The sequence below is a fragment of the Panthera uncia genome, chromosome D1 (assembly GCF_023721935.1).
Source record: "Panthera uncia isolate 11264 chromosome D1, Puncia_PCG_1.0, whole genome shotgun sequence".
Classification (NCBI taxonomy): domain Eukaryota; kingdom Metazoa; phylum Chordata; class Mammalia; order Carnivora; family Felidae; genus Panthera; species Panthera uncia.
The window spans coordinates 57,549,995-57,573,038 of NC_064808.1; the positions used below are offsets into that span (position 1 = coordinate 57,549,995).

General features: G+C 37.4%; 1 protein-coding gene across 4 annotated transcripts in view; it reads left to right on the forward strand.

Moving 5' to 3' along the window:
- The window catches only part of ACER3 (alkaline ceramidase 3), a 165,810-nt gene extending 142,982 nt beyond the window's left edge, over positions 1-22,828 (forward strand). For all 4 annotated transcript variants that reach the window (XM_049652605.1, XM_049652614.1, XM_049652609.1 and 1 more), the window contains 4 exons: positions 11,374-11,475; positions 13,613-13,717; positions 20,554-20,599; positions 21,120-22,828. In XM_049652605.1, the coding sequence (XP_049508562.1) occupies positions 11,374-11,475; positions 13,613-13,717; positions 20,554-20,599; positions 21,120-21,173 (307 nt within the window). In that variant the 3' untranslated portion in view covers positions 21,174-22,828. The remainder of the gene's footprint in view (positions 1-11,373; positions 11,476-13,612; positions 13,718-20,553; positions 20,600-21,119) is intronic.
- The last annotated feature ends 216 nt before the right edge of the window (positions 22,829-23,044 follow it).

Genomic DNA, 23,044 nt, shown 5'->3' on the forward strand with positions numbered 1-23,044 from the left:
TGTAAAAAGTGTGTAACAGTGGAAGTCCTAGGAGATAAAACATCTTTTCTTCTATCTGCCTTGCCACAGCTTCTTTCTTATATTTCTATTTGGTTATTATTCCATTTAATATTGTTCATTGTTTACATATGTGTCTTGCCTATCTAGATTATAAGTTTCTTCAGCTCTTAGTTGAAACTCAGGATAGTGCTTATCAGTAAAGATTTTTTTAAACCAGGTTGAGGGGCACCGGGGTGGTTCAGTTGGTTAAGCATCCAACTTTGGCTCAGGTCATGACATCACAGTTCGTGGGTTCAAGCCCCGCATCAGACTCTGTGCTGACAGCTGGGAGCCTGAAGCCTCCTTCGTATTCTGTGTCTCCCTCTCTCTTTGCCCCTCCCCTGCTCATGCTCTGTCTCTCTCAACGATAAAATAAACATTTAAAAAAATGTTAATTGGGTTGAAACTCTAGAACTTGTTTTGTTTTGTTTTACTATGTCTGAAAAGATATATCTGAAAATCTTCTGTAACAAAACATCTAGAAATTCTGGATATAGCACAACAAACATCCTTTTAAATGCATAACTGAGCTCAAAAAAAAAAAAAATGTAAAGAAAGTTCCAAAGCATCAAATCCAAAGAAGGACCTGAAAACTAAATTGACAAATGAGTTCTAAGATCATGAGCAGTGACAAGGCACCTTGTCCTTCAGCCTCAGTTTTACATAGGAAAAATGACTACCCTGAGAATTTGTAGTCACTCTTCTTCCTTCACACAGGTTTGGGATTTAAATACATATTTTCTTTATTGTCGGGAAACCTCAAGGTGTAAAATTACCTTAAATTGGTCCAGCATTCCTAGAGCCCCAGTATGTATGAGAGAAGCAAAAGTAAATCATCTTTTTTTTTTTTTTTAATTTTTTTTTTCAACGTTTTTTATTTATTTTTTTGGGACAGAGAGAGACAGAGCATGAACGGGGGAGGGTCAGAGAGAGAGGGAGACACAGACTCGGAAACAGGCTCCAGGCTCCGAGCCATCAGCCCAGAGCCCGACGCGGGGCTCGAACTCACGGACCGTGAGATCGTGACCTGGCTGAAGTCGGACGCTTAACTGACTGCGCCACCCAGGCGCCCCAAAAGTAAATCATCTTTTAAAAAAATGTACTTTCATATATAGGCCCTTGAAGATTTCTGTAGATTGGATGGAGATCAAACTAGTGTGCACAATCAATTCCAAAACCAGAAGAGGAAATAAGCTACCATAAGCAAAAGTCAGGAGAAACAGAAATCAGTAGAAATAAGCCTCCCAAATCAGACACTGAAATATAAAGTAACTATGTAGAAAATATTTAATGAAATGAAGGAGAAAATGAAAATGTGACCAAGGAATAGGAGATTATCAAAAGTGAAATTCCAGATTTGAAAAAGAATCAAAGAATTTCTTTTTTCTTAAATGTTTGTTTGTTTGTTTTTGAGAAAGAGAGCATGTGTGTGTATGCATAGGGGAGGGGCACAGAGAGAGGGAGCAAGAGAATACCAAGTAGGCTCCATGCTCTGTGCAGAGGCCAATGTGGGGCTCCATCCCATGACCCTGGGATCATGACCTGAGCTGAAATCAAGAGTTGGATGCTCAACCAACTAAGCCATCCAGGAACCCCTAGAATTAAAGAACTTCTAACATTGAAAAAAATACTGAAATAAACTCAACAGATAAGTAAAAGTAGATTAGACACAGATGAAGAGAGAATTAATTAAATTGGAAGACAAGTCTAAAGAAATAAAACATTACAAAGAAATAATACTTCTTTTTGTAGTTCCAAGGGAAAAAATGGCAAAAATGGAAACAGAAGAGATATTCAAAGAGATAGTAGGTGCATATTTTCTTGAAATGATAGAAGACATGATTCCTTAGCTTCAAGGACAATAATTCCCTAGCAGGACAAATTAAATCTTACTCAGGTTTCTCAGGTATGGCAGATGTGGTAGATTAGCTCATTCACTATCATTCCAGCCTTCATCAAGAATTCATTCCTATAATATAAATGAAAAGCTAAAAGTTATATTTCCCATATTTGTTTTGCAGGTAAGTTTCCAGATACATTCAGGTTCTACCAATCACATGTATTCACATGAGATTGAAATCAAAACCAAGTTAACTTGTGCGGGAGAGAAGTGGTAGTATGTAAGGCATCCATTTACTGTTGTGGATCAAGGGTATGCATCATGGCCCTAGAAACAGGTATGATGACAGCTTCCTGATCTATGAATTATAGCTAAGGTTACAGTATGATGCTGGGTGCAAAGTCCTCCCAATTCTCTAGCTTCCTAAATGTGAAAAAGAAAAAAAGTTCCTTTGGCAAGATAATTCTGTGGTAGTGTTCAAAGTTTAGAATTCTTTTCTGCTTTAAATAGAGATAGTATCTGCAGTTGAATCCTGATTGTTGCCTATAGAAAAACCATACTAAAATTGCTGAAATCCAAAGACAAAGATCTTAACATATCCAGAGATAAAAGGCATATTACTAACAAAGGAATAGTCAGCAGACTTACCAACAGCCAAAACAATGGAAGCCAAACACAGACTATTATCTTCAAAGTGCTAAGAGAAATTAACTATCAGCTTCGAATTATATATGCAGATATCTTTCAAAAACAGAGGTAACATAAAGACATTTTGAAACAAACAAAAATGGAGAAAGTTTACCACTATATCTCACTGAAAGATGTTCCCCTGTAAGAATCTCTTTAGCTGTTGGAGAAAAAGTGATAAACCTGTGGGATTATCTGAACAAAATATTGTGACTCTTTAATATCTAATTGAGAGATTTTTAAATGAAAATAAGTGGTGGACCAAATAACATGAGATTGAGGATAATCTTAGTTACATAGTTGCTAAGGTCTTTTTTACTTGGGAAGAAGGTACATACAGTGATTAATTTTAGATTTTACATGTGCATTTTTGGTAAACATTAGAAACAGTGATTTTAGTCTAAAAATATTTAATCTAAAAAATTTAATCACTAAAAATAGTGATTTTATAGTGACTTTTGAGAACATGAGGGAGTAAATGGAGTGATATAAACTGAATCCAAAAAAAATCAGGAAAAGAAGGGTAAAAATGGAAGCAGGGAGGAGTCAGAACAAATACAAAGCAGAAAATAAAGGGTAGAAAAAATTCAAAATATATCAGTAGTCACTTATCAGTGATTTATCAGTCACTTATCAGTCAATATAAATGGACAAAGTTAAGCAACGAAAAAGACTCAAGCAGGGGAAAGAAATCCAGCTATGTGCTACTCATGAGAAGCATGATTAAAACATAAATACACAGTACGTGGCACAGCCACCACAAAAAATACATAGCTTAAAAGTTGCATCTCTTGGGGCTCCTGGGTGGCTCACTCGGTTAAGCATCTGACTCTTGGTTTCGGCTCAGGTCATGACCTCACGGTTTAGGAGTTCAAGCCCTTAGTCAGGCTCCACACTGACAGCATGGAGCCTGCTTGAGATTCTCTCTCCCTCTCTCTGTTCCTCCTCCACATGTTCTCACTCTCTCTCTCTCTCTCTCTCTCTCTCTCTCCCTCCCTCCCTCTCTCTCTCTCTCTCTCAAAATAAATAAGTAAACTTAAAAAAAAAAAATTGCAGCTCTTTCTCAGCAGGTACCAGTTCTAAATAAGAATGAACTAGGGGCCAAAATGTAAAACCAAAAAAGAAGCAGCTATGTGTGGTTAGTAATTTCTAGTTTAAACTGTAACTGGACACTGTAGCTTCATATGTCTTATTTCATATTATACTTCTCCCATTACTGATAGTTTTGACTTTAATAAAAGACATCCCATAGTTTTTAGTGTCACAAAATGAGAATTTTTCAACAGTATGTTCTAGAAAGTAATATACTAACTGGAGTGAATGTTTGTATCTATTAAGAAGTAGCCTTAACCCTTTCTCTCATGCCTTAACTGTCAAGTGATTAAAACTCTTAAAAGCATAGTATTAGAGTCAGCATGCTGGACTGACAGGTAAACGCTGAAGCGGTTAGAGCTGGTACTGATGCTGTCAGTCTTTAGCACTATCCGCTTAGCTGTGTTTATGCTACAAAAGTGCAACATTAGACACTAGCCAGCTAGTACTGCTACCTCATGTAACTCCAAAGAGGAAAACAGGATTTGATTAAGTGCACACGTCTTCTTTAAGTTACTCCTGTTGTCCTTGGCTTGGATACAGTGACGTGCAGACTTGTGTGGCCACTGTCTTTAATTACTTTGACTAATACCGTGAATGGACAGCCACACATTCCCTCTTCACCTGACCAGCAATGGCCCTTCAACTGCAGTAGGAAAAAAGAAAAAAACAAAAAACCGTTTTGTGTGAAAATTGGTGACAACTGGCACTTAAGATCAGAAAAAGAATTGCTTATACCTGATGCTTTAAGATTCTGTCTGCCCAAAGCTCTGAAAGACTTTAAGATGAAAGCAGTCATCCTTACTACAATACTACTGAGTTTTTGTAGAATTTACATTTGATAGTAAAACCTACCTGTTTAATCTTAAAAAAAAAAAACCCACATAAATACTAATTTTAAAAGAAAGGGATATAAAAACAATATGTGCCACACAAATACTGACTAAAAGAAAGTTGGACTAGCCATTTTAATAACAAAAAAAATTAAGGCATTATTTAAAACAAATGTGTTTGCTACATTGTTATTAAAAGATTCACCTTACCAGAAAAAAAAAAAAAAGGCAGTTCTAACTCTTCTATGGAAAATTTTAAGCAAAGATTGACAGAATTACAAAGAAAAATGTATCAGTGTTCCATCATGCTGAGTTATTTTAACACAGTAGCTCTATTAAAAAGGATATAGACAAAATTTGAGTAATACAATAACAAGTTGGTTTAATATGTTTAACAGTTAGAGAGTGCTTGGTCTTCTCAAGCATGCACGGAGTGGTTATTAAATCTACCAGACACTAGTTTTAAAGCAAGGTTCAACAAACTTTAAAGAATTATTACCATATATAACATGTTCTCCAACTATAGTACAGACAGGATTAGCCAAATAGCCCATATATTTGTAAATTTAAAACCACATTTGTAAATACAAGTAAAAAATAGAAATCATAGTAGAAATATCGTAGTTCATATAAAGTAATCACAGTGAAAGTACTACAAATCAAAGTAAGATATAGCTAAAGTGGTTCTTAGAGGGAAATGCATAGCCTTAGATGAAATAGGCTGAAGAATAATGAACTAAGCATACAACTTCAATAATTAGAAAGTGGATCAATAGAATCAATCCACATAGAAATGAAAAATGGGACTAATGAAGGGCAGAAACTAATGAAAAGAGGAGTGCCTGGGTGGCTTAATCAGTTAAGCATCCGACTTCAGCTCAGGTCATGATCTTGCAGTTCATGTGTCCGAGCACCACGTTGGGCTCTGTGCTGACAGCTCAGAGCCTGGAGCCTGCTTCGGATTCTGTGTCTCCCTCTCTGACCCCTCCCTGGCATGCTCACTCTGTCTCTCTCTCTCTCAAAAATAAAAAAGAAACATAAAAAATTTTTAAATAATGAAAAGGAAACAGATATAATATTAAAGATTAACGTCTTCAATTTAATTTTGCTCCCTTCTGAAACCCTGCTAAGACTCTAACGAAGGAATTTATTTATAAAGCATAAATCCACAAGAAGACTTAATAAAATTTTAGAAGCTGGAAAGTAGATGGATTACTGCTAACTGCCTTAAGTAACCCACGAAAGCTGAATTTTAAAGAACCTCCAGTTTACACCAGAATTTTCTAAAATATCAAACATTAGCAGCAACAGACAGTTTGGAAAAGGAGCTAGAAGAGATGTCTAAAATAAAGAAGACTGGTTAAGGCTTTAAGAAGCTGTGAAATGCTTACATCCCCTCACCTACTCCATACCGCTGAACAATTGCAGAAGCCTATAGGTTTATTCTCTGGGAAGGGTGAACAATATCTCTAGATTGGGTTTTGCAGACACAATTGAGCATGTGAATACCATGGTGAAATCAGGGAAATCGGGTGACCTTATGCAATCTGAATGTTGTATGTAAAAACCTCTAAGCAGAAAATTGGAAGAATTTTCTTTTAGGGAATATGAGGAGCCTAAAAGACCTAAACATTCTGATATTGGGGGTTCGCTAATAATTGGTCCAGCAAAATAACCCTACAATGAAGGTTACTAGACTAAGGGCCTCAAACATATGTTTAGAGCTTGTGGTCACCTTTTTAGTTTCCCATTCTTCAAAATGAGACGGTGCCAGACATATGATAAATGCAACCAATATGAAACGTAGAGGTCAAAACAAATAATAAGGAAAGAAAAGCAACTTAGAAGAAAACAACTTATGCGTGAAGAAGAAAACTTCAAAAATAACAAAACAACAAATACCATTATTCATATTCCTAGAAATATACTACATCTATGACTCAAGAGTAGGATGCAATAAAAAAGGAACATTCAAAGAATCTGCCCCCCGCCCCAAAAGAAGATACTAAAAATATAGTACAATGATAAACTGAAGTGAATGGTTTGAAAGATACAGTCAAAGAAGCTACTGGAATTCCTTCTCCATTGTGACTGCATTATGGTCCATCATCCCTCATCCACCAGCAAGAATCTACCACAGGAAAGGCTTACTAAACCCATGGTATGGTCCAGAGTAAACAGGACAGCATGAGATCTCAGGGCCCTTGGGCCCAATCACCACCACTGCTGTGGAGAAACAGTGAAGTGTTTCCTCAAGTCTGTGGGCTTCCTGGCAGAAAGGGCAGAAGCAAAGACAGATGGACACACAGACACACACACACACACACACACACACACACACACACACACACACACCTGGGTGCCATTAGGCTGATGAGAAAGAAATGGAGAAGAGATTCGGTAGAAATATTACTGGGCTGGATAGAAGGGCCAACATAGAAAAAGGGGAGAGGACAGTGCAGATAAAATGGAAGGGAGGGAATCATCACCAAAATTATTCAAGAAAAGATTCTATACATGAAAGACATGAATGATTGCATTGGAAAAACCCAGTGGCTGTTCACAATGGGTGGAAATAAATCCATGCCAGTTTCAGAATTCTAAGACAAAGAAGATTCCACAAATTTATAGAGTTAGAAGGCGTATAATACTTACAAAGGATCATGAATCAGAATGGTTTAGGACTCATCAAAACAAAAGTGGCAGCTGGAATTACAGAATTCTAACCTAGGATCTTGTAGTCAGCCAAACTACCAATGAAATGTGATGACAAAATACATCTTCTTATATTTGAATTCTCAAAAGAAATAGCCTATAAACGATTACTCAGAAGCCTACTGAAGGATGAATTTGACCAAAGTGAGAGAGTAAACCAAAAAGGAGGAAGACATGAAATTCAAGATGGGAAATCCAGCATCGAGAGAGGTAAAGGCAATTCCCAAGGTGAAGAGGAAGGGAAGGGATTTCTTAGATGATAGCCATATGCTAGTCAGGAAGGCAGTCCAGAATGAAGCACTGTAACTCCAGATACAGATGTGTTGCGAGCCTTCTGTATTATACATTCTTGTGCCTGATGATAATGAGTAGTTTGTCCCCAGAATCTTATCTGTACTTAGTTTATAGGGACTATGTGCTGATGAAATTCTTGCTCTCTCCTGTGTACCCTGCTACCTGGATAACCAAAGACGTTCATTTCACCCCACAGAAGAATTTTGCTTTGAACTACTGCTGAGAGCTGAAGATTGGCCCTGGTAAGTAAGCTTAGAAGGAGAAAATGGAGAGTACTCTACTCCCACTGGTCATATTCTGTCACATCTCAGCTCCTTACCCACACTGATACGCTGTCAGATGCCTTCACTGTGTTGAACCCTGTTAACTGGGACTCATTCTTGCCTCCCCTAAATGGGGTTATGATAAACTCTTTGAAAAGCTGAAGACGTCATCTTCTCAGAGATGTTCATCAAACAATGACAATAATACTTTTTCCATGCACAGCCAGGTTTATGCTTTCCTGATGGTTTTAAATTATTTTTTCATTGATTTATATACAAATACTTATAGTTAAAATAAGAAAATATTTGAGAAAATCTATTCTTGTCATTCACCATATTAAAAAATAAAGGAGAAAAATATGTGAAGATAGCAATAGATTTAGAAAAAGCATTCTATAAAATTCAACACCTATTTACAATCTAAAAACAAAATAAATCCCTTTATAAATGACTAATAGAAGGGAACTTCTTAACCTGTAAACTCTACAGCATCTAACACATTTAGGCATGAAATGTTAAAAGAAATTTCTCTTCAAAATGAAGACTAAAACAGGAGTATATATTATCACCACTTCTATTCAACATTTTACTGGTTGAAGCCCTGTCCAACATAGTATTTGCAAATGACATGATCGTGTACAGAAAATGTCATAGGACACGTACCAAAAAACTGGAAGCAGTAAGTTGGAATTCAACAAGGTCATGAAATTCAGATGAATATTCAAAAATCATATTTCTATGTACTAGCAGTGGAACAATTGAGAAGTGAAATTTCAAAAGTACAATTTCCAATAGCATCAAAAAGCATCAGATGTTTAGGAACTAAATTTAGCAACAGTATGCAAGACCTGCGTATGGGAAACTACAGTGAACAGTTTTTTGCTGAGAGAAATTAAATAAGATCTAAATAAATGGAGAGATGCATCATTTTCATGGATTAGAAAACTCAATATTATTAAGATGTCTGTTCTCCCCAGCTGATCTATAGGTTTAATCAATCATAATCAAAATCTCTACAGGATTTTTGGTAAAAATTGAGAATCTGATTCTGAAATTTGCATGGGAATGCAAAGAATCTAGAAGAACCAAAACAGTTTTAAAAAAGAACAAAGTTAGAGGACTTACACTTCTTGATTTGCTCTGTGTTACACTAATCAAGACAATGTGGTATTGGTGATAAGAATAAAATACAGATCAATAAAACATCCAAATATAGACCACTCATCAATACTGACCTGATGTTAAGTAAACATCCAAAGGTAATTCTTTTGGAGAAAGGATAATCTTTTCAATAAATTGTGTTGAAACAACTGTATATTCTCATTTTAAAAAGTGAACTTAAGGGCACCTGGGTGGCTCAGTTGGGTAAGCATCCTACTTCGGCTCAGGTCATGGTCTCACAGTACATAGGTTTGAGCCCCACCTCAGGCTCTGTGCTGACAGCTCAGAGTCTGGAGCCTGCTTCAGATTCTGTCTCCCTCTCTCTTACTCTCTGCCCCCCCCCCCCCCCCCCCCCCCCCCCCCCCCGCTTGTGTTCTCTCTCTTTGAAAAATAAACATTTAATAAATAAATGAATTTAAACTCATGCCATTATAAAAATTTCTAGAATTGAATCATATCCCTAAATATTAAAGCTAAAATTATAAAACTTCCAGAAGAACGTGTAGAAGTTTTTGCAGCCTTTGGTTAGGTGAAGTTATTATATAGGACACAAAAAGCTATAATGAAAAAATTTGTAAGTTGAACTTTATCAAAATAACAAATTTTTATTCTTCAAAAGACATTGTTAAGAAAATGAGAGGCAGGGGTGCCTGGGTGGCTCAGTCGGTTAAACATCTTAATCTTGATTTTTGCTCAGGTCATGATCTCATGGTTTGTGAGTTTGAGCCCCATTTCAGGCTCTGAGCTGACAGGGTGGAGCCTGCTTGGGATTCTCTCTCTCCCTCTCTCTCTTTCTCTGCCCCTTGCCTATGCGCGCACATTTGCTCGCTCTCTCTCCCTCTCTCTCAAGATAAATAAACTTAGAATAATAATAATAAAATAAAATGAAAGGCAAATCACAAACTTGGAGAAAATACAACATACATATATCCAACAAAGGACTTAATGTCTAGAATATATAAAGAAGTGTTGCAATTAAAAAAAGAACTCTTAGAACTCAAGAAAGCAAATATTTTTTTTAAATAGGCAAAGATTCAACAAACACTGTATTGAAGAAGATAATATGGATGGCAAATAGCATATAAGATGTTCAATAACATTAGTCATTAGGGAAATGCAAATCAAAACCACGATGAGATACCACTAACACCTACAAAGAACAACTAAAAGGAAACAAACAAAAACCGATGTTATACCAAGTGTTGGTGAGGATGTAGAACTAAAAACATACACTGCTGGTGGGAATGTAAAATGATACACACTTAGGAAAACAGTTTAACAGTGTCTTAAAAAGTATAACATTCACCTGCCATTCAGTACAGGTGTTCCTCTCCTAGCTTTTTACCGAAGAGAAATGAAAACATATGTTCATACAAAAACTTACTTGTCAATGTTCGTAGCTATTTTATTATAGAAAAAAACTGGAAACAACATAAATGTCCACCAACATTCGGACAGACAAACAAATTGTGGCTTATCCATACAATGGAATACTACTCAGCGATAAAAGGAAATGAAGTAGTGATACACATAACAACATGGATGAATTTCAAAATAATTATGCCAAGTGAAAGAAGCCATACAGTGAAGATCTACTGTATTATTCCCTTTACATAACATTCTAAAATGTGCAAACTATGCTTTTGGAGATGGTGGATATGTTTATTATCTTGATTGTAGTGTAACTTTCATGGATATATACAGATGTACTGATCAAACGTACACTTGAAATATATTCAGTTTAACGTAAACCAGTGATACCTCATTGAAGCTGTAAAAAATATATAAGCTATTGTTCTTGTTTTGGGTAACTCACCAAGCTTCAGTTTTCTCATCAGTGATGTGCAAAGAATAATACCTGCTTCACAGGGTTTATCTGAAGATTTTATTCATATGCTTGTGTATCTAATTTACTATGGTGCCTACCTGACACATAGCAAGTAACTCAGCCAACGTTAATTCTGTTCCAGCATCCCCCTGCCTCTTCCAGAGGACTGATACAGTCCGTCAGATTACTTTCTTGAAGCACATAGCAATCAAATGGCACATTCTTTCTCATTTTTTTAATAGCTAAATCTAGTCTGCAAATGTATTAGAGAATTTAATAGATGGGTTTGCTTTTAATACTAACAAAAACCTTTCCTTCTCGGGGCACCTAGGTGGCTCAGTTGGTTGAGTGTCCAACTTTGGTTCAGGTCATGATCTCATGGTTCGTGGGTTCAAGCCCCACATAGGGCTCGCTGCTGTCAGCGCAGAGCCTGCTTCTGATCTTCCGTCTCCCCCTCTCTCTGCCCCTCCCCCGCTTGTGCTCTCTCACTATCAAAAATAAACATTAGAAAACCCCCCAAAAACAAAAAACCTTTCCTTCTCGTGAAAGTGATGGCTTCAAGCTCTGATGATGACAGGAGTTGACAACATTTCATTTTGCTTTCCCTTTTTTTCCCCACAGGGTTTATCCATGGCTCAGAGGACTAGGTTATACATCCTTGGGCATATTTTTATTGGGATTTCTGTTATGGAACATAGATAACATATTTTGTGATTCACTGAGGTAAGATGTGCATCTTTTTCAATCTTTGAGAAATATTTTTAGAAACAGTCTATAAGCAGAGAATTTCATAGGCATATAGAATTATTAGTGCCACTAAGCGAATTTTTGCCATTGTTGAATTTAAAAAGTATGTACAGCACAATAAAGTTAAATTCTGAGAACACTTTTTTAATTAACCTAAAAATTTGGACCCAAGACTATTTCGTAACATCTGTAGGGATTTTTTTGTGTGCACATCACAGAGCTATAGAGTTAATCAGATGTTAATTAGGCCTTTGAAATCTGCCTAATCTGTGTTGAAGAAATAAGAATGATTTGTAAGAAGCATGGGATATATATGTGTATAATTTTGTACCTTAATATACTTAATGTTCTTTTCTAAGGCAAGCATTCCTTTTACCATCTTGTCAGCTATTTGTATTGACTAAAGTTTGAATTTTGGGTCTCTGGATCCTAGTCTGTCATTAAGATACTATATTTCTGGGCCTCAGTTTCCATAAAGTTAACATGTTAAATAGGTTTAAAGTAGCGGGTCCTTCCAATTCAAAATTCTGTGCCCTAAAGTTTTGCATAAACACATATATTGAATAGCACCAGGGAGAGGCAATTAGCAAAATTCAGACTGTGAGAAATCTATAGGATGAATACCTGGTTTCTGCAGCATCAGTTGCAGAGGGGGTAAAAAAGGGAGGAGAGACATATAGATTAAAAGAGACCTAAGAGATTTACGGTATCAACCAAATACAATGGTTGACTTGTTTTGAATCTTGATTTAAGCAGACAAACTGTAAAAAAAAAAAAAAAAAAAAAAAAATTCTAAACTTACAAGACAATTGGAAGTTTGATCAGTAATTGAATATTTGGTGATATTAAGAGATTATTGTTAATATTTTATATGTGAAAATAGTATTATGGTTAAGTTTTAAAGAGCTTTTAATCTTTTAGAGACACATAGTAAAATATTTAGAGTTAAAATACAATATCTGGGATTTGCTTCAAAATATAGAAGGGGAGAAGCAGATGAGAGTTTAGATGATTGGCTGTTAGTTACAATTATTGAAGCTGGATAATGGGTACATTATTACTTTGCCTATTGTTGCACATGTTTGAAATTTTCCATAAAATAATAAAAATAATAAAAAGTTAAATAAGTAAATTTAGATTTTAAATGTATATAAATAAACAAGTAATATACCTAGCTTAGAAAACTAAGGTCTGAGTGAGTAGTTCTGAATCAGTAATATACATCAGAAGCCCTATTAGAGCATTTACACTGCTGAGATAAGTCATCATCTTCTGGGTGAAAGCCACCAAGAAATAAAGTAAGTTCTTAGAGATGGTAATTGTCTCAAAAATTTATGGGCTATCTAGAAAAATAGTTTGGTGTTTAACATTGATTTTCTCCCTTCTAATAATGAGAATGTTAATATGGTACACACTTAATCAAAAGATCTAGAATCTGAGACTCAGCTGTGCCACTTGGCTGAGTGATTTAGGCAACTTGGTCTCTGAATTTTAGTTCCTCATCTGTAAAGCAAAGCTAAGAATATCTACCTCAATGTCTCACCTAAGTAGTGAAATAATATTTACAAAAGCACTTCATAGACTGTACAGTGTTCATCTAAGATGACGGTTGTATGTAGGCCAAGGAAAAGCATGTATCTGGTTTCTTGACTGAATAGCTAAGTAGACTAATGTTTCCCAAATTGTGTTCCAGGAAACACTAGTTTCATAAAATGTTAGTAAGATACTACATTACGAAAGGGTTCTGTGCATTAGTTCATTACCTGAAAAAAAATGAAAATAAACTCTTACAGTTATGATAGGACTTCTCAAAGCCTTTATTCTGTTAATATATACTGCAGTTTCCAAGAGGGCAATAAACTATGTACCATTTCCCACATTTTTTTTGAACACAGCATCATTTCTTCATGGAACTTCTGCTAGGAATGCTGTTCCTCAAAACACACTTTGGAAAACAATATGGCAGACTACAGCAGACTTAAGGAAATTAAATAATTGCCATGTTTGAGAGTCATATTTCAAAATGTTCATAGGCTGTCAGCATTAGTTGCTAACTATTAAAAAAAAAAAAAAAGATAATAACATGGTGATTTCTTCCCTCCTCTTTTCACAGGAACTTTCGAAAGAAGATGCCACCTATCATAAGTGTTGCCACACAGTTTCATGCATGGTGGCATATTTTAACTGGCCTTGGTTCTTATCTTCACATCCTTTTCAGGTAGGAAATAGAGACTGTTTTAGCATAGTGTTGAAGTATTTATTCTCTTACTCTTCAAAAAGAATGGTGTAGATATAAAAAGACAAAATCAGGAACTTATGTTCCAGCTTTGCCTCTGCCACTGGATGACCTTAGGCAAGTCCCTTCCTCTCTCTCAAGCTTAGTTTTCTCATCCTTAAATTAAATTTTTTTTTTCATGTTTATTTACATATTTTGAGGGAGATAGAGCATGGCGCATGGGCAAGCGAGAAAGGAGCAGAGAGTGGGGTCAAGAGACTCCCACGCAGGCTCCACACTGTCAACACAGAGCCTGACGCAGGGCCGGATCTCATGAACCATGAGGTCATGACCTGAGCCAAAATGAAGAGTCAGACGCTTAACCAACTGAGCCACCCAGGCGCTCCAAGTTTTCTTATCCTTAAAAGTGAGATAGTTGTACTATCACCTTGACATATGATCTACATTTTAGAGCAAGTAGGATATAAACATTTCCATTTCATGTCGATCAACATATCTTTGTTCATAGAGAACAAACTTAGAGGGGAAAAAGCAGCCAGATCCCCTGAGTAGGAGCCTGGGAAAGTATGAGTATCAGAAGTCCCCAGCTTAATTTGTCTCCTTCCCTGAAATAAGTTGGTTGCCATTTCTCTTCCCCTGCTCCCCTATCAAATGATTGTCGGAGGTCAATCATTTATAACAAAAATGAAGTTAAAATTCTCTCTAATCACCCTATTCAAATAATACCTCCATATCACTCTGTCTCCCCTTACCAGGCCTCATTGTTCTTCAAGCATTTATAAGCAGTTATATATATTTACTTGTTTGCCTCCCCCAGCTAGACGTTAAGTTCCTTGAGAGCAGAGACTTTATCTTACTCACTGCTACCCTCTCAAATGCTTAGAACAATACCTTTCAGATAGCAAGCACTCAGTATATATTGTTAAATAATTGAATGAATGAGTGTATACCTATTGGTCTCTTTACTGGGGGTCAGACTATGTTTAGACTATTGGTCTCTTTACTGGGGGCCAGACTATGTTATTTAGGTATCCTGAATTATCTAAAATATAACTACTAGTAATATCCACCTAGGTGGCTTAGTCAGTTAAGCATCTGACTTCTGCTCAGGTCATGGTCTCGTGGTCCATGAGTTCAACCCCCGTGTCGGGCTCTGTGCTGGCAGCTCAGAGCTTGGAGCCTGCTTTCAATTCTATGTCTCCCTCTCTCTGCCCCTCCCCCGCTCACACACACATGCACATGCTTGCTGTCTCTCTCTCTCTCTCAAAAACAAACATTAAAAAAATGTTTTTTTAACGTAACTACCTGTGAATTATAGAAAAGGAACTTCTGGGCAGCTAAATAAGAATCATTGAATTAATGCTGTGAAGAGCTCAAGGTTATTAATCATGGAAGAGCTCTTAAACTTTGGCCGTAAGTATACTTATTTTACATTTTGCCACTTGTTACTACATTGATTATTTGGATTCTCAGCCCGTAGCACATTAAAAATATTCAATTTAAAATGGAAGGGATAGGAAATGTATGGTAAATGGATAGGTGCTAGAAAAAGAGAAACAAGAATAACTGTAGAATGAGCCTGAGAATTAAAACTTAGCACCTTAACACTGCCCTTGGGACTACCCAAGGACATTACTGCGGTGTAATATAGTACAGTAGTAAATTTCTATAATAAATACTCAAGAGGAGGTGAAAGCGTACTTATCATATTGTTTTTTCCTTTTACACCTTCCCCTTTCCACCTCCCTTTCACTTTCTCCTTCTCTACTCCTGGTATGGAAAACCAGGGTAATGAGGGGGAAGAAGTGCTGTGCAGAGATGGCAGCATTCAGTGTCCGAGGAATGAGGAATGAGGAAATGAGGAAATGAGGAATGAGGAATGAGGAAAAGGGGTCAGTTGTAGCAGCCTGCTGAGCTTCCAAGAAAACATGGTGGTGACGGGGAAGTGGCAGCTGTGTGGGGCAAGGAAGCAGAGTGATGAGGGGAGGCTGGAGTTAGGAAATGGGTTACACTGGACAAGTAAATCAATTAATTAAACATGAAGTAAATATATTGAGGATAACAAAAGCCTGATTTCTCCACTCTCTCAGAAGGGATTTACAAATACTGAAAGAGGGAAAGCTAGAAAGAGCCTTGAGGGGGTTAGATTGGAATTAAAAGTATTAGTATGAACTCAGGAGTATGTGACACACACATGTTCACACAGATATGGAACAAGTTGGATGTGTATGTGTTGTATAGATCATAAATATATATGTATACATATGTTTACACATACATGCATTGCCTAGCTCTGTGAACCCTGTGAAGGCCGAAAGGCAAGCAAGCTTTGGCCTGTTAAACCTGAGTTAGTTTGAATGTTAAAATTAAATAGCAAGAGTTTCAAGTTACACCCACCGAATAAAATGAGAACCTGTGAGTACATACGAATATGAATGAACGAGAAGGGAAAGCTCTTCTTTACAAAAAAATGCTAACTAACAAATGTAGAAGGAACAACAGACACGAACGATCACCATTTGGCAACTATCTTAGGGATAGTTGATAGGTATAAGTTATCAATGGATGCTCTGGCTGACAAGTGGGAGTAGGATGAGGAACACATATTTGTGTAATTTAGAATATCTCCCCGTGAAATACTAATACAAAGGGGAAAATGGTTACTTTACAGTGAAGAAAATTGGTAGCAGCCACCTTGACCATGCATTTAAGTTAACATCACCCATGATGGAGCAAGTCATTAGAGTGTGTCTCCTGATACAAGGCCCTGAAATGAGCTCAGATCATTTCTGTAGTGTTCCTGCCAAAAAACCCTGGCTTGGGTCTGGGTATGAGGAAATATTGCTGGGCCTATGATGCAGGTCCTTCTACAGAATGAAAGTCTTATACTTTGTGAGGACTGTCAAGTTTGTGAGACAAAGAAAGACTGAAGAACTGTTCTAGCTATAAAAAGATTTTTAAGACATGAAAACTAAATGCAATTCCTGTTTGTGTATAGCAACCTGGATCAGAAAGGAAGAAAGAAATTATTGGGACAATCAGCAAAATTGGAATGAATTCTTGAGTTGGATGTTAGCCTTGTATTAATGTTAATTTCCTGACTGGAAGGGTTGTATTGTAATTTAGGAGACCGTCCTTGTTTTATGGTGTACACATCAGAATATTTAGGTGATGGGCATCATGTCATACAGTGACTCTATAGGATATGTTTATACACTTGATCATAGGTGCATTTGTGTGTGTGTGTAAAACAAATGTGGTTAAATGATAGCAATTGGGTCATCTGGGAGAAGGGGATACAGGAATTCTTCAGACCAATCTTGCAACTTTCCTAGATGTTTGAAGCTATTTTTAAATTTAAAAAATTAAAAAAGAGGAAGGCCTCCAGATCATGGTTTTGTTTTGTTTTGAGATATTTGTAGTATAAATAAGCCAAGAGAAAACTGATCATCTAACTGGTAATCAAAAAAATGCCTTCTAAAACAGTAGGTTATCCATTTTTGTGAATAAAAATACATATATGGACTAAATATACATATATGCTTATAAATGCTTACTGTCTTTGTAAGGGTATGTTAACCAGTAGGTACCAGCAGTTATCTCTGGGCTGCAGGTCACAGCTAGGAGACAGACCCTCTTTTTCCTGTTTACTCTTTAGTACTGTTCAGATTTTTCACCAAATGATTGTATTACCTTTTTAAAACAATCATTTAGTGGTGCCCAGGTGGCTCTGTTGGTTAAGCATCCGACTTCAGCTCAGGTCATGATCTCACAGATCGTGAGTTCAAGCCCCACATCAGGCTCTATGCCGACAGCTCAGAGCCCGGAGCCTGCTTAGGATTCTGTGTCCCCCTCTCTCTCTGCCCCCCCCCCCCCCCCAACCTTGTGCACAGTCTCTCTCAAAAATAAATAAACATTAAAAAGTTTTTTAAAAGAAAAAATAATAATTTAAAAATAAAGCAATGATATATATATATACATATATATGCATATATATGTGTGTGTATATATATATGTGTGTGTGTGTGTGTGTGTGTGTGTATATATATATATATATATATATATATATAATGTTTATTGTATATTTGAGAGAGAAAGAGACGAAAGAGACAGACAGAATGTGAGCAGGGGAGGGGCAGAGAGAGAGGGAGACACAGAATCCAAAATAGGCTCCAGACTCTGAGCTGTCAGCACAGACCCCAGCGCAGGGCTCAAACTCATGACCCGTGAGATCATGACCTGAGCTGAAGTCGGACGCTTAACCGACTGAGCCACCCGGGCACCCCAACAATTAAGATATTTTTTATATCTATTAAGTGAGCTCTATAGTATTTTGAAATTCCCTTCTGTATTCTTTAGTTGCAGTGAAATGGCATGATCATGTATTACTTGTCAGTGTAAACTGATGTAACCCATTTGGAAAGGAATTCAACACTGTATGTGTTTGTGAAAATAAAATATTTGTATTATATTTTTTATCCCAGGTATTCTATTCCTTAGAACTTATCCTAAAGAAATAACCCAGAAAAATGAAAATGTGTGTGTAAACCCAAATATGTTTATCACAGTGTTACTTAATTAGCAAAGCAACAATAATAGTAGAAGAAAAATAAAACACACTATCCAATAAGGTAGAATTTTAAAGTAAATTATAGTATATCTTTTATTCAGCTATTTAAAATTATAAATATGAGGGGCGCCTGGGTGGCTCAGTTGGTTAAGCGGCCGACTTCGGCTCAGGTCATGATCTCACAGCCCGTGAGTTTGAGCCCCACGTTGGGCTCTGTGCTGACAGCTCAGAGCCTGGAGCCTGTTTCGGATTCTGTCTCTCTCTCTCTGACCCTCCCCCGTTCATGCTCTGTCTCTCTCTGTCTCAAAAATAAATAAACGTTAAAAAAAATTTTTTTTAATTATAAATATGAAAATTCTATAGCAACATAGAAAGATATTAGGATTACTTGGATTTTTAAGTGAAACAAACTAAAATCATATATAGGTAATTATTAACCCTGTGTAAAAGTTAATTTGTGTGGGGACAAAGGTTAAAGTAAATACAGAAAAAAAGTAAGCATTTTGACTGTATTTGGTGGCAGGTTTTGACTTTTTTTTTGTTTTGTTTTACATTAATGTTAAAATGTTTTACTTTGACTTTTTTTTACGTTTATTTATTTATTTTGAGAGAGAGAGAGAGAGCAGGGGAGGGCAGGGGCAGAGAGAGGGAGAGAGAAAGAATTTTAAGCAGGCTCCATGCTGTCAGTGTAGAGCCCAATGCGGAGCTCGAACTCACAAACCAAGAGATCATGACCTGAGCCGAAATCAAGAGTTGGATGTTTAACCAACTGAGCCACCCAGGCATCCCTACTTTGATTTTTTTTTTTTAAAGAGGCAGGGAAGATAGAATATGTTTTAGACATATTTCATCCTAAATAACTAAAAATAAGTTTGGATATTTATTTTTGAGAGAGAGAGAGAGAGAGCGCGCGCACAGGCAGAGGAAGGGGAGAGAGGGAGAGAGGGAGACACAGAATCTGAAGCAGGCTCCAGGCTCTGAGCTGTCAGCACAGAGCCCGACGCGGGGCTCGAACTCACGGAGCCATGAGATCATCACCTGAGCCGAAGTCAGACACTTGACCAGCTGAGCCACCCAGGTGCCCCAAGACTGTATACAGCAAGTAAATAACGTGGCTCAACATTGTTACACAGTTATAAAGTGATGGAGCAATGATTTGAGCTCAGATATTTTTACTTCACTGTGTCAACTCTTTGAAATAAACACGTGTACAGTAGTCTTAAAGGGCACATGTGTTATATTATTACATTCTCAAATCATCCCTCTGAAATATTATTTGCATGCTTCATTCAATGACATAGCCATAGAATCAAAATTTCCATAACTGAGGCTTAAATATCCAAACTTCTTGGGGCACCGGTGTGGCTCAGTCCGTTGAGCACAACCACTCTTGATTTCGGCGCAGGTCATGATCCCAGGGTTGTGGGATTAAGTTCCGCATTGGGCTCCACACTGAGCATGGACCCTGCTTAAGATTCTCTCTCTCCTCCTTTGACCCTCTCCCCACTCATGCTCTCTCTACAAAAATTTAAAATTAAAAAAAAAAAATCCAATCTCATTTTCAGCTGTTACTTATTTTAGATATTTCAAAAAAAATTTTTAATGTTTATTTATTTTTGCGAGAGACAGAGCATGAGCTGGGGAGGGACAGAGAGAGAGACACAGAATCCGAAGCAGGCTCCAGGCTCTGAAATGACAGCACAGAGTCCAACATGGGGCTCGAACTCATGGACTGCAAGATCATGACCTGAGCTGATGTCCAATGCTTAACTGACTGAGCCACACAGGCACCCCCAGATGTTACTTATTTTAAAGGCTACTATGAGGAAGGCTTTCTGTTACCTTCCTGATTATTTCATACCTGTATTGTAATCCTCTTAGAGCTGATATAACCACTTCCAAAATATTCTAAGAATACTCTCCTTTAATCCTGGCTACCCTATATCTTCAGAGATGAAGCTGGCAATTATATGAATCATCAAGCATGAGCTGAATGCTCCCTGCTAAACTACAAACATCTTGAGGTCACAGTCTGAGAGTGATCATTTCCCTGTCTTCCTTAGTATCTTGCCAAGTGTTCTGCATAGAGTAGGTGCTCGAAAAAATGGTTGCTAAATGAACAAAGAATCTACCAATGTTGCTTTTTCTTTGTATGTACAGAGGCACTATGGTTAAATTTGTCAGTAAGCCAGTTTGCATGAATTAAAAATTAATCTGAAGAGCTTTTCCCCCTCCCCTTTTCTTTCAGTTTGTATACAAGAACTCTTTACCTGAAATACAGGCCAAAAGTGAAGGTATGCTCCCTTCCTAGGAGTGTGTGTGCATGCGTACATGCATGTTGGGGCAGGGGAGGGTATTGGGAGGATGGGACAGAGATGGGAGAAGCGAGTGGGTGGAAAGGTAGTAGAGAGAGTACAGGCTTTGGAACCAGATGCCCTTGAATCTTAGGTCTTCCACGTACTGCTCTATGACCTTGGGCACGTCTGTTCTCTCTAAGCCTTAGTTTTTTTCAACAATAAAATGGAGCTGTTAATAGCTACATTACAGAGTGTTTTAAAGATCTGAGATGATTTCAGTGCCCTGCTCCATGCCTGACAAAGTAGAAACTTCAGCCATTAAATAAGTTAAATAAAAATCATTTCTGAGATCTGGTGCAACTGGGAAAAGAATATGCTGAACTCAGGCTACTCAGGACAGTTGGTAGCAAACCTATGAAACACTGAAGCACTGTAGTATTAGCACATAGGTTCTTTTTTCAGGGGTAACATGGAACAGTTACTTTCTTTCATTTTGTGCTAACTTGTTTCCAAACAGTTTCTCTTCGGAATCTGGCCAGTGATCCTGTTCGAGCCTCTCAGGAAGCACTGATGAATTATTCCAGGAAAACAAAAAAAGCATCTACCACAGGCCTGGCCAAATGAATAAGGAAATCCTTAAAGATCTACACGTCCAAATATATCATGACCATCACAGCAAAGGAGTGACTTTCTAACTAATGCTGCCAGTCACACAGAGAATAAGGAATAGTCTTGTTGGATGTTGAGCTCGCGTCTTTATCTCATTTGTCCCTTCTCCTCCTCACCCTCACCCTAAGATGTTTAAAAAGAAACAGACATGACGTGTGTATATATAGTTGAATGCTGGAAAAATGAGGCTTTTCTTAACAGGTTAACAGTTTGTGCTGATCATAGGAAATTTAACCTTTTTCCCTTTTTTGACAAGGGTTGCATGTAAATTATACTTTGCTTAATATTTGATTAAACGATCAAAACATGCAGCTAAGTATTGGCAAAACCCCATACCCAGATGGCCAGCTGTGGAGCCGGCCGTGTCAACCTTGATTTGTGTTCTTGTCGTAGTAACCTCATGAATGGTTTTCCAAGGTGAAAAAGAGCTATCTGTGGGATTCTGGTAGTTCCTCACGGTCTGCCCTTGTGCTAGTCAGCATGTCATAAGCAAGCTCCAACTGGCCACTCGGTTCCCTACTTGCCATACCCCAGATTTGCAGTGGGTTCTGGGGTGTCTGTGTGTGGCCACCGCCAATCAGAGTTGAGTGGGTCACCTTGTAGAGTTTGCGAAGACCACTAGGACACCTGTGGGATGTTGTGCCTCCAGGCTGTTAGTTAAAGGTGGTTTCTCTGTTTTGTTTGATCTACGCAGATCTTTAAGTTGTCACTGGTTTTATGGCTAGGCAAACATGATTGGTGGTCTGGCCTGCCAATATTCCACCCTCTTGACAGAATGTGTTTGAAGTTACCAGTGAATGTTGTTTGTTACACTCTTTTTAAACTATGCCATGTTTTCCAGTTTTCAGAGGGGCCTTGGTTATGCCCAGGGAAATGTATCAGGTTAACTAGAGCTAAAAGGATCAGGATCCTATTTACATAAAGCTTATTAGAATGCCTGCCCCTTCATTTGTTGAAGGAAATAGATACAAGAGTTGAGAATGGCTCTCACTTACTTGAACGAACTCCCCAAAATTAAAATACTAAAAAATGGCAGTGAAATATCATCACAAAGCAGCTAGTTCTGATTTGGGTTCAAATGTATAGCAAATTGAATTACATTTCACAAACATAACACCAATCTGGAGTAAAACCTTATTTGACCCCTTTGCCTGAGGTATCACCGTATTGGTAGCTCTGTACCACTTGGCATTTTTGCGACTTTATTATAAAACCCAGATTGTTTTTACCGCGTGGTGACATTGACCCAGATTAAATCCTGAAGCTACAGCTTCAAAAGGAAAATCATTTTTTTCTTCTGCAAAGGTATAAAAACACTCCTGTCATTTTTCCAGTATCCAGTAAGTCGCCTTTGTACAAATTTAAAACCAGTACGGATTTTGTTGTTCTTCTTCACCTTCTGGCCTTAGTTTTAGTCCAAGCACTATTTTCCTTACCAAAGCATGCCAACACACCATTAGGCATAAACTTCTGCCTACTTTTATGATCCTCCAGCAAGAAAAGCACTTGCCAAAATAAATCTAAAGAACTTTGGTTGTGCCTTAAGAAAACCTAAAACTAAGCAGTTCTAATACACAGCCCGTAAGACTGTTCTTTCGCCATAAGATTCTGACTTCTGGCTACATTTCATGTGCAGCTACCTAGGCTATCAGCCATCTTACATTTTTCAAATAGGTTCATTTGTTTCACACCATTGTCTTTTGTACTTTTCACTCAAGCTACACTTCTGTGTAAAGAACCTATGTATGGCAACAAAGGCACAGCCTTCTTGAT